This window comes from Podarcis melisellensis (genome assembly GCF_964234715.1).
Source record: "Podarcis melisellensis genome assembly, chromosome: 1".
In the NCBI taxonomy this organism is placed as follows: Eukaryota; Metazoa; Chordata; class Lepidosauria; order Squamata; family Lacertidae; genus Podarcis; species Podarcis melisellensis.
In genome coordinates, this window is record NC_138528.1 from 17,673,008 (window position 1) to 17,685,499 (window position 12,492).

General features: G+C 44.0%; 1 protein-coding gene across 10 annotated transcripts in view; it reads left to right on the forward strand.

The window, feature by feature from the left end:
• Positions 1-12,492, forward strand: part of BCL11B (BCL11 transcription factor B) — a 163,994-nt gene that overhangs the window by 17,081 nt on the left and 134,421 nt on the right. For 3 of the 10 annotated variants that reach the window (XM_081910152.1, XM_081910148.1, XM_081910154.1), the window contains exon 2: positions 4,076-4,438. In XM_081910152.1, coding sequence (XP_081766278.1) covers positions 4,076-4,438 — 363 coding nt within the window. Of the gene's footprint in view, positions 1-1,506; positions 1,580-1,641; positions 2,537-4,072; positions 4,439-12,492 lie in introns of those variants that run through there. The other 7 variants (XM_081910151.1, XM_081910157.1, XM_081910150.1 and 4 more) reach the window with 5 other exon arrangements.

Below are 12,492 nucleotides of genomic sequence, written 5' to 3' on the forward strand. Positions count from 1 at the left end.
CGTAAATAAAATGGAGACTTGAGGTTGCCAGGACCTGATATTAAAATTCCATAAAACCAGCAAGTATTTGGGGAGAGAAGATGGAAGAAAGGATGGCGTGTGGTAGAATTGCTATCTGACGGGAGAAAGTTTGGTTAGAGCAGACATACGACTTTTTTAGTGCTGCAATACCTGAAAAAGATGTACTTGAAAAGCAGCAATAGGAAGGTATTCATAGTGCTGGCTATTTTCCATAGGAAATTAAGCCAAATTCATTCTGGCATCTGCTATAATCTAGAATCTGAATGCCTGGTGTCTGTATGCCTGTGGTGTAGAGACTGACCTCCAAGAACCCAGTAATTCACAAGGAACCTCATGCCCTTCCGTCTCTGTACATGGGAACAACCATGTAACCTAAGGCATTTTTAAAAATAAAATAATAAGCATATTATAACAGTGATGTGTGCACAGCATTGGCCTTTAGGGGTGGGCAAGCTGAGTGCTGAAGGTGTTGCTCAGCTGAGCTCGGTGTTTGAATGCACTGTCTGCAGTGAGCAAGGATGAAATTGTTGAGAGGTACTTCTGGCATCTTCTCATGGGCACTGCTGGGAATACATGCCTGGCTGGTGGGTTTTGTAGTCCTGCATGGAGCTACACAGCTTGACAGCGCTGCAAAATTAACCCCTGAGGAAACACACCCCAAGTCTCCTTTGCCTATTTAATCCTAGGATTGGCCCTCAGTTCTGGCTCCTTAGTTCTCTGTCAACCAGGACATTAAAAGCATTTCTGGTGTACCTCTACCAACAGAAGGTCCACATCACCTTGGGCCAAGCGTGGGCAGAGGAGGAACGGCGTTGTGGCCTGATGGTCCCACCTGCTCCAGATTGAACACATGGGGAAGGGAGAATAGGAAGCACATCCTTGGCTTGGCTTGGGTGCGAGACATGCTGCTTCTTTCTCTCATAAGGCTGACCGCCACTTTGGCTCAGCTGCCAACAACAAGAAGCGATTTTGGTGCTCGTTCGGGCGGTAGCCCCAGTGGTTCAGCCAGGCTTGCGTTGGGTTGGCGGGGTTTGTGTGCTGAAAGCCTCTTCCTGCTCAAAGCCAGCCCAGGAAGCCCCCCTTCTGCATGTTGGTAGGTTGCCCATACCGGCAAACGACAGGGACTTGTTTCCTGAGTTGGTTTTGCCCTTGTAGGGGAGTCTTGCCTTGGGCAATGCTTCCGACATTTTCCTGGCCACCACCGTGATGCAAAGACTCTGTCCCTGGGATTGCCTCTTCACCATTGAGAAAGGGAGCCATTCTTGAGGCTTCATCTTTCTTGGCCGTTCTGGAAACTGAGCACACAAAGGCCCACACTTTTTTTATGTAAGGTTTTCTGTTTGTCCGAAAGCTTTGTCGTTCTCTTTAGGCCGCAAATGAAACGAGTCTTGTACAGTAACATTGAGATGAGCACACACGGTAGATTTTTCCTCACGAAAATCTTAGTATTTTTTTTTAAAAAAAATATTACTACAATATAATCTTTAAAGAAAGCAATGGATGTGTTATTGCGTCATCACCAAAGTTCTCATTCCAAAAAGAAGGAAAGAGTGCTCAGGTTTGTCCTCACAGATCACAATTTCTCCTGAACGTAATATGTTGATCTATACATTATTGCCATGTCCCCTATTTCTGAAATAAACATTGTGGCAGGGAGGGTGGAGTGGAACCATCGTGTGGTGACCATTTTGACATCCACATTCTCTACCTATCCTTCCGCGTGCTCTAGAAGTGTTTTTTATCTTGTTGAACTGTTGCGTGCTTTAACACCAAAAGCTTTCCTTCCATGATATTTATTTTATTTCTATGCCACTTTTCAGGCACGCCTCGTGAAGTGGTTTACGTAGAAATATTGGAAGAATAGAGATTAAGTAAAAGCATGTATTAAAACTGCGGAGACAAGCGACACGGCTATGTGTGTGTGTGGTGGGGACTCTTTGAAAAGCTGAATTCTCCTCCCCTCAGGGAAAGATGGTCCCAGAGTAGCCTTGCGGTGATGGTTGGGACAAGGAGAAGCCACCTCAGCTGAGTCCTTGGAGGTTGAAGAGTTGGCAACTCATCCAAGCAGTTCTTCTGTTTTCTCTTTACCCTTCTTCCCTCAGCGCAAGATGCTTCAACTCCTGTGGTGTTTGTTAAGAGAGAGGGAGGCCGCCTCAGGTGGAAGCTCTGCAGCTCAGCCGCAGAACATTTGCCCTGCATTCAGAGCAAATTTGGGGTCAATCCCTGGCATCTCCTCATAGTGTTGGGAGAGACAACCGTCTGAAATCCTCAAGAGCCTCTTCTGGTGCATGTAGACAATATTGCACCAGGTGGACCCAGTGGTCTGGCTTGCTTTGAACACTAGTAGTTTTCCAGCCTAACTCTATGGTCCTCAACATGGTGCCCATGGGCATTTTGGTGTCCTTTGTTGCTGGCCAACAAGGCTCCCCTACTTCTTTCTGCAAAGCGTGTTCTCCTTCATGGAGAGCACGTGTTGCAGTGGGGTCTAGCAAGTCATCCCTCTGTTGCTGGGCGGGTAAGATTAGATGGCCACGTTTGCGATTGGGCTCCTCTATGTTGTTGGGGAGATTTTAATGTTGCTATTCCTGATTGACAGCCTATTAGCTTTATATTCCCTGCGCACAGCGTTGAGCTTCCTCTTTTCGCTCCCCTGCTGCTTTCTGAAATTTTTTTATTTTTAAAATTTATTTGGGGCTTTGTTTATTGTTGCTTTTGGGGGGGGGGAGATTCCTTTAATTTTTTGGTGTGTGTGTGTGATTGCTTTTTTATTGCCTGTTGTTTTTTTTTGTTATAGGAGGAGGTTTATTTTTAGGGTGTTCCGAGCACTGCCAGTTTTTCTTTTGCAAAATAGGTATTTTGTGGAGCCCACAGCAGTTTGTTAGGTTTCCAAATGTGCCCCTGGAACCCAAAAGGCGTTTCTTCTGAGTCCTGTGACTGTACAGTATTTGTAAGACCAATCCTGTATATTCAGCTCTTCCAAAAGATCCATTGCATGCAGAGGATCCTACAAAATCTGGGTTGGGGTGGAAGGAACAAGAAGATATCCTAAACTGTATAGCATAAAGTAAAAGGACGGCACTCAGGCTTATTCACAAAGGCCTATTTAGGAAAAAAGCCCTTGAAGCAATTCTTGCAAAATGTTACCTTTATTGTTAATACATTTTTTTCAAGTGTGTGTGTGTATGTGTGTGTGTGTGTGTGAGAGAGAGAGAGAGCGCGAGCGCGCAACAACCCTATCAGGTGGGTCAGTTATTGTTTCCATTTTGCAGAAGAAGACACTGAGGCTGACTTGGATAGGGCTGCTTAATTAGTCCATAGAAACAGCTGACACTATCCATTGGATCAAATCAGTTAATGGCTCCGAAGGCAATCGTAACAGGCTGTTATTGTTCTTAGCACAATGCTGATGGGTATTCTTTGAAGATACATTCAGGAAAGCCACATCAGACCTGCCTGTTATTTTGCTCTGCAGATAGACTCGGTTGCAAAACATATTTAAATCATTTGAGGAGAGACAAGCAGGGTGGGGAATATAAATATATATAAATGGCCTCGGTCCTGTATACTTGAAGGAGTGTCTCTTCCCCCATCGTTCAGCCCGGACACTGAGATCCAGCGCTGAGGGCCTTTTGGTGGTTCCCTCACTGGAAGAAGTGAGGTTACAGGGAACCAGGGAGAGGGCCTTTTCAGTAGTGGCGCCTGCCCTGTGGAATGCCGTCCCATAAGATGTCAAGGAAATAAGCAACTACCCTGCTTTTAAAAGACATCTGAAAGCAGCCCTGTTGGAAGTTTTTAATGTTTAATGCTATATTGTATTTTTAATATTCTATTGGGAGCTGCCCAGATGGGTGGGGTATAAATATTATTATTATTATTATTATTATTATTATTATTATTATTTAAAAAGGTAACCTCTGTGTTTTAAGACAACCCTGTTCTAAGTCAGGCTATAAGAATGCATAAACAAAATGACCCTCAGTTCTTTTTTCTCCCTTTTCCGCTGACCCTCACTTTCTCTTTTCTTTTTCTTTTTTTGCTTACCCACTTATAGCAGAGGCTGACCATGTGGAAACCGCCATTGCCCACGAGGATGAGACCCTAGCGATAGGAGATCCGGTTGGGCTCGGCCTTGCGACGGGTGGAGCAGACCCCGACCTATTAACCTGTGGACAGTGTCAGATGAACTTCCCCCTGGGAGACATCTTGGTTTTTATAGAGCACAAGAGGAAGCAGTGCAATGGCATTGGTGGTTCCTGCTACGAGAAGAACCTGGATAAGAGCAGCCCTCCCCCATCATCACGCTCCGAGCTCAGGAAAGTGTCAGAGCCGGTGGAAATCGGGATCCAAGTCACGCCCGACGAAGAAGACCGTCTTCTCACGCCTAAAGGAATTTGCCCCAAGCTGGAGAACGTTGCAGGTACAGCATGTTTTGTTGTTTTTATACATTAAGTCATGTATGGTCTTCCACCACTGTCCTAACAACCATCCTCTCCTTTTCCAGAGAGAGAGAGAGAGAGAGAGAGAGAGAGAGACTTGTGGAAAGTCCTGATAATTCTTAAGACTTCTGTAATACCCAGGGGTGGGGTGGGGATCAAACATCTGCCCCATGCTTTGGAGAACCCATTTCTTTTCAGGCTTCTGTGGAACCTGTTCTAAATAGGATTTCGTTCCATGGGCAGTAGAGGGCCCTTTGCCAATCTGATTTTTGCGAGGGATGGCATAGGCCATGGTGGGCATCGAGGTGGCAGGTTTCTGAGCCCTCATTTGGCAACTGTGATACTCAATGCTTTTTCTCTCTCTAGAAAACTCACCATGATGTTGTTAGAGTAAGTGCCGCACTTTTTAACAACAGGAAAAGAGGTACTGCATACCATTGAGTACCCCCTGGAAAAAAGCACTGGTGCTACATGGGTAAGGGGTTAGGAAAGGCCAGCTACCTCTCCCCTACTCCCATCCGCGACAGGTATCGGCCTGCCCCACAACTGCCTTCACAACTGGAAGACAATCTGCTTGGCGATAATGCTGAAAGCCTCGCTTAGAAAACTTGGCTTTGGAAAGGTCTCACCTGGACAAAACGCAACGCCAGAGTTTCAGAGACGTTAACAAATGCAGATTTCTTCTTTGAGCTTGCAGACAAAGGTAGCATCTCCATTAACTAGAAAACAGGAGAAAAATGGTTGAGGTAGGCTTTCTGCAGGGTTAAACACCCTTGGAGGTAAATATCAACCCACTTTCCCAAGGCAGACTGATGTCTGGACTAGGTAAAGAAAATGTCTTGGCTGACTTTTCTGCTAGCTCATCTTGACCACAAATGTAGATGCACCCTCTTTGTCTACGCAGGACAGTAAGTCAGAAGGGGATATCCTTTGACGGGGTGGGGGGCTTTTCTTTCTAGGGGGCTGCATGCTATTGGTGGGCAAAGCAATGGATGCACCTTTTGACGTTTGCACAGCAGGCTACATACACCAAAGCAAGAATTTTCCACGCCCTCTGCGTTCTTCAGACAAGAGGTGTTATCATTGCTCAGAGGCACATCCCAGCTAGGAGGTTGGGAAGCAGGACACCAGTGTGGTACATGGCGTGTGTGTGTGTGTGTGTGTGTGTGCGCGTGCGCATTCTGAGGGCTGGAAAGTGAACATAGGAAGGCCAGACTTTGGATTTAATATTTGTACGTTTCTTTCCCAACAACGTTGAGCTCGAAGCAGATTGCAAGAATAAGCAAACAACATTTCCACCAGTTTTAACTGCATATCCCAAATCGCAGCAGCATATAAGCACAAAGCGAAAGCAAAACCATTCCACCAACAACTGATGCTGGTAAATGCAAGCTCATAATAATTCAGAAATAACATTTGCCCCCTGGGGGCTTGAGTTTCCTGACCCCTGCCCATATATAGTGATGTGAGGAAGGGCAGTTGCCTTTGGCGGGAGGAAGACGTGAACCTGAACAACAAATGTGTAGACCGCAAATAAGAAATGGCTTCCTTTGTTCTCCCCGCCACCCCGCAGTGAAACCTGTTTGTTGTAGTTCCTGTAGGTTCTTACCACCCTTGCAACTCTACTATTGCCAGGTGTCCGCCACAGTTAAATTGGTTTAAAACTGGATTAGGTGTGCGCTTATAGACAGGACAATACAAAACTAAACAGGTGCACATGTAAGCTGGATGTGTTAAGGTGCTTGTGCGTAGGCAGAACTGATCTCATTGGTTTTGGAAGCCCTTGAACAGGCCTCTGCCATTTCTGATATTTAAGTGCCCCATATGTTCCTAAATCTGGAGCAAAGAAAGGATAGAGAGAGAGAGAGAAAAAAAACCACAGCACCTTTATAAATGCTTCACCCCAGAAATGAGTTTCTGCGAAGTACAGGGTGGAAAAAACAGCGCGAGGTGGTCTGAGGCCAGAAGATGACAAGTATGGTGTATTTTCATTTCTAAAGTGCCTGGACGTTGCGGTGAAATTAGTTGTGTAGGTCAAAGCTGCCCTGAGGCTGTCTTTCCCATGTGCAGCCAACACTTCTTCCGCAGATTGCCAATGGTCTTCTTAAAGGGTCATTACAGAAAGGAGGACTGTGTCATCCACCTGGATGAGCACCTTAAAGAAATTGCCTTGAACTGCGCACCATGCAGGATAACTTTTTTTCTTTTTCTTTAGCACTGGGCGGTCGTAGAAAACTCTCCCAGTTTCAAACCAAACTGAAACTAGTCCAGACTTAACTGTGACAGCTCTGTAGCTGAAATGAATTGAATATAGCTCCGGAATAGAGAATCTGATGTCAGGGTTTTGGGGTTTGTTTGTGTTTTGGTTGTTGGTATTTTTAGAAATGAGTGGGGCTGACGCCTCTGCCTCAGAATTTGGCTTTCTTACAGCTTTGAGATTTTATGGCAAGGAAAAAAGAAGCTGGGTTCTTGGTATCTCCAGGGCTGGGGGAACCATAGTCTGGGCTGTGCATCCTAAAGCCAAGTTGTAAGATGTAGGGACACAGAAGCTGCCATATTAGATTTGGATTACTGGCCAGCAGCAGATCTGCAGGGGACATCCTGGGAGATAGTAAAACATATCTAAGCTTAGAATGGTATGTGGGATAACTTTTTACATGTCTGTAATATTAATCTTGCAGTGGGTGAAATGACTGGGTACATCCCCGCCGTCGCCCTTAGGCTCTTGTACATTGCAGATCAGCTGTTGCATCCACTTACAGGCTTCTGCAGCTGATTTGAAGAGTGCAGACCTAGCACCCAAATTTCTCTTAAGGTGCTTTCCTTTGCTATATGGTGAGTTGCGTTCCAGATTGCATCCCAGCCTTTCAGAAAAGCAGGTGCCTGTTTGAATCCTTGGAGGAGTCTTGGAAAGTAGAGGTTATTCCTGCATTGCAGGGGGGTTGGACTAAATGGCCCTTGAAGGTCCCTTCCAACTCTATGCTTCTGTGATTCTAGGTGGAGTTGCGTATGGTTAGAGACGTATACTACAGTGCCATGCAGAGCAGTTTGTCCCTTCCCATGATTATCAGAAGCCAAATAAACTATACACTGGGGAAAAAAGATAGCCAAATGACATTACACTCATTAAGTTGGCACACATTTCAAAATACCTAGTGTGGATTTATTTTTTTTGTGGGGGTCTCAGTTATAGGACCCAGCCAAGCCATGACATCACTGATTGTAGCTGTCGCATGGTAACATGTCATGCGCCTTGGCTGGGATGCTGAATAGTTCCACAAACTTGCAAGAGCTATGTGATACTGAATGGGATGAACTCACTCATCCTTTCTCAAATTTGCCCTGTAAGTTTGTCTGTCAGAAAAAAAAAGTCACACGTACTTATTCTGGGCCAAAGCATATGTAGATGTAGTGTTAAATTGATTTTTGCACTTATTCTTATTTTTAAAATGGCAAGTAGCAGCTGCTGTCTCTGTGTGTGTCATTATTAGAACTGCAGCAGTTGGGAAAGGGGTAGTTTAAACTTTTCCTTCCCTATTGCTATCCTGAAGAAAGTCTCTCCTCCTTAACAGGAATAGTAATCACTAAAAATGCAGCTGTTAATCTGAATGATTAATATACCAGCTGAAATGTCATTAGATGTTAATAAAAAAATAAGAACCTCAGAAATTTAAGAACAGGGGAGGGGGAATAATTGATCAAGGAGCGTGGGAAATTTGTATAAATTTGGAATTATTTTGGTGTTAATTGGAATCTGTATAATTGGCAAAACTGTGGTAATATTGGGTAAATATTGGAAAATTAATATAAATTTATTTTGTTAAAAATGAAGAGGCTGTTTGAGGCTGTTACTTGGTGACTGGGGGAGTGCTTTTGCCTCAGTGCAAATAGCAGCTTTGAAGGAGTGATCTTCGTTAGGGCAGGGCTGGGGAGGAAAGTGTTAAGCACCTCCACCCCATCTGCTGCGGTATCGATAATAATCACACACACCCTAAGATGCACGTTGCATGCAGTTGTGCTTGTCCGTTGTACACGCTGCTGCAAGCAGGAAAGAGAGCCTGCAAGAAGATTGCAGAGCTAGAGATTCAGGAGCAAGTCTGCCTCACACCTTAATGATGTCTCTGAGATGCAAACCGTTGCTTTCTCCCAGAGAAAGGAATAGCATTCCTGGTGTGGGATGCTGCATTTGGGAGCCAAAAACCTCCTTGCTCCTGTGCACGCATAACCCACTAACTGGTGAAGCTTTAGCAAACATACAAACGTTCTCTCCAATTCAAACCTCCCATCGGAAGACGTTTTGCCAGCCACGTTGCCAGCAGGTGCTGTGGAACTCGGTTTTGCCCACCTTCGATTTCCACACAGGTTTTGGGGTTGTGCTAACTTGGGTTTGTTTCTAGCACAGTTTTGCTTTTGCCGTGGCAAATGTGGAGGGTTAGGACCCCGCTCCCATAAAAAAAGAGAGAGAGAGGAGGCAAAAGGAATAATAATGATAATAAGCAAGCACACAGAAGAAAGAAAGGGAAGAGCTGGAGCTCTTTAATCTTTCTCCCATGCTAAACCAAAGATCAAATGGAAATAAGCCGGATATTTCGAATCTGCAAATAAAATAAAAGAAGTGGTTCATTTGACTCCCCAGCCCCATTTCCTTGACACTGGATAAAAACTCCCCCGGTAAATAATGGCAGAAATAAGTCATTCTCAAATTAGGGATTGAACTCTGAGATAAAGAGGTCTGCAGTGTCCTAGTTTAGTGTAAGGTTTTTTGCTCACCTTCTACTCCCTCCTTTTGCTCCTTTTACTTCCTTTCTTTTTTTTAATAGCAGAGGATAGTTTTCAATAGTAGGATAAAAGCTTCATATTACAGCCATGGAGGGTAGCCATGGAAAAAAAAAGCCCTTACAGAAGTCATTCACTGAAAAGGCTTTAGTGGGATATACCAAGCCCCTTATTTATTTTTCAATAGAACGGCTTTCTGCATTAGCCAAGAAAATCAGAATCTGTATTTAACATTAAAGGTATTTCCCAGTGAGAGGCTGTAGAGCATTGTTGTTAGATTTGTTTAAAAAAGAGACTAAATACGATTTCATAAAAGGGAAACTTAATCTCTAAGGCAGCTTTCTCTCTCCCCCCCCCCTCTTTTTTTTTTTTTTTTGTAATAATGCAACAGCCTACAATATTTTCACTTTCTATGCGACGAAAGATATTCTTAGCTTTTTCTGTGCTGCGACAGGAAGAATGAAAATTTTTTTATTCCACCAAGAAATATGTAAAATAATCCTTTAGAAGAGCGGGGAAGATATGTTTGTTCAAAGCATTTAAAATGTTATTTTAATCAAAGGCACAAAACAGCCGACATGCTATGTCAGCTAAAAGGAGACTATTACATTTGAACTGCAAACTGCGCTCATCTTTTTTCTTTTATTTCCTTCCCCCTACCCCAGCCCAACCTCTTTCCCCCTCCCTTCCCCAGCACTTTGAAACAAATTTAGAATAAAAAAAAATTGAATAAAAAAAAGAAGAAGAGAAATAAAGATTAAAGAATAAAGTGTGTGTTGAGGGGGGAACTTCAGTGGCTCAAATGTGTAAAAGTAATTTAATATGGCGGAAGCATTAATTATTTTAGCTTAATTGAATTCTGAGGACTGCAGCCGTTGCATTTTTGTTAGACAAGCTCTGTTTATTATTTCTTTGTGTGTAGATTAACAGTAAAGGAAACATAGATAACTTTCACTTATTTATTGTAAAATAAATGTGTCAATTCACGTGTAGAGCAAGCTGTTCAAAGATAATGGAGTCTTTATGTTTGAAGAGTGGGGAAACAGAAATGGGAGGGGAGGGGGCGAGAAAAGAAAAATAGAGATCTGTGAAATGCACAGTTGCCCTCACAGAGCTACTTACAAAGCTACTTTTCTCAAACTCATGTCATGTTCCTTGATCTCTTTTTACTTAGAACGATTTGTGGATGTTGCTGCATATGCCTCTATAATATAGTTCCTCTGGCCGTGTGGAGCCAAGAAATGTCAAGCACTGAGTCAGGCTAATTTTTGCCTGACTCCTTTTTCACGGAGTCTACAGGCTGGACCTGCGAGAGGATGAAGAAAGGGGGGAGCAGGACCAGCTTGACCCTAAAAGGCAGACTAGGAAATGCTAGGAACTCAGATTTCTAAGCAAGACAACAAATGACTCCTTAAACCAGGGTTACCAGTTGCCAAAACCGAATGCCTCGTTACCATTTTTGGTCCAGACGGCTCAAAAGTCGTATTATTTTTTCTTGCACATAGGACACTTCGTTCTGATTGTGCATGTAAAATATAACGGATTGAATTCTACAGGATGCGTTGCCAGTGTGTGAAAACGGTCAAGATCCAAGGCATGCGCCTCTAGACGGTGGAGTCATTAGGCACCATGCTGGCTCCTGCACCTCTTCACTTGGTCGCAAGTGGCCAGTAGCCAGGTGCAAAAAACACCTGGTGAATTTCGAGCGCTGACACTAGGCGGCATCGAGTTCAAGTGGCATCGAGAGGCAGTGTGCAAGGTTGGGTGCTCCTGCGTGTTTCTGGCCTAGCTTGCATCCCTTAAAATGGAGGGCGTCCCAGAATCCTCGGTGGCGTGTAGGATTGTTCTCTGATGTGTTGTTTGCTTGTGAAGGATGTCTCTGCTGGCAGGCCTAGAATGGCGGAAAGTTGAACCATAAGCTGATGCTTCTAGTCTGAAAGATGAGGACAACGGTGTTTCTGGCACCAGGGAGCTACATTTCCATCACTTAGTAATGTATTGAAGTTGGCACTGCATCCTTATCTTGTGGCTTTCTAAGTAGGGCGTAGGGCTATTTCACAGTGCTACCTATTAGTGGTGAAATACTGTGCTGTGGTGGTTGGTCAAGAGTGTGGAAATCTACATGGCTGCAGGCTATGTCACACTGTTGAATACATGCCACTTGCTTTCCACCCTCTTGCGATTCTGAGGCCAAGCCTTTATTTCCTTGTTTGTCCTGAATGCTGCTAGTGAACTCAGCTACTAAGTCTGAACCTCAGCAGGATTGAGCAACTTCGGCGTTTGCAGAAGTACAAAAAAAGAAGAAGAAAAAAAGGAGAAAAATCCTAAAAGGAAAAATAATAATAATAATAATAATAATAATAATAATAATAATAATAATAATAATAATTTATTTATACCCCACCCATCCGGCTGGGTTTCCCCAGCCACTCTGGGCGGCTTCCAACCAAACATTAAAAACACAATACAGCATTAAACATTAAAAAACTTCCCTAAACAGGGCTGCCTTCAGATGTCTTTTAAAAGTCAGATAGTTGTTTGTTTCCTTGACATCTGATGGGAGGGCACCACCACTGAGAAGGCCCACTGCCTGGTTCCCTGTAACCTCAATTTTTGCAGGGAGGGAACTGCCAGAAGGCCTTCGGAGCTGGACATCAGTGTCTGTGCTGAACGATGGGGGTGGAGACGCTTCTTCAGGTATACAGGAAGGGTGAAGGAACTGTGAAACAGCTGGACTTAGCATAATCTGTGGTTACCAAATGCTGGAGAGTGTGTGCGGAATGGAGTGCCCTGGAAGTCGTCCCGACAGGCTGGATCCTTGAAAAGGAGAACTTTGCAACATTTTGTTGCGGGCTTGATTTATTAGTAGCAAACATGCTAGTAAATGTATGCAAGTTCTAGAGTCGAAACACCGATTCATATTTTCTGATTTACAAAATGTGAGCATCTTTTAGTCCAGAATTTCAAACACAGCCTTCGCAACAGCATGGACATATGTGTTATGGGCAAGGTCTGTCTTTTAAATTAGCTGAACCTAGCTGTGCAAATCCCTCTTCGCTGTCCCTAAGATAAGTCAAATGTCTCTACAATAAAATGCAGTCTGGTCAGTAAATTGGAGAGGTGTTAGCAGTATTATGTGTGGGTTTCCCCCCATTTTGTGTTTTAACTGTATATGCACTTATGGGTGCATATAAAGAATGGACACACACACTCTGCCCAGTTTTCAGTGGGAATTCCAACCACACTTTGTAACTCACCT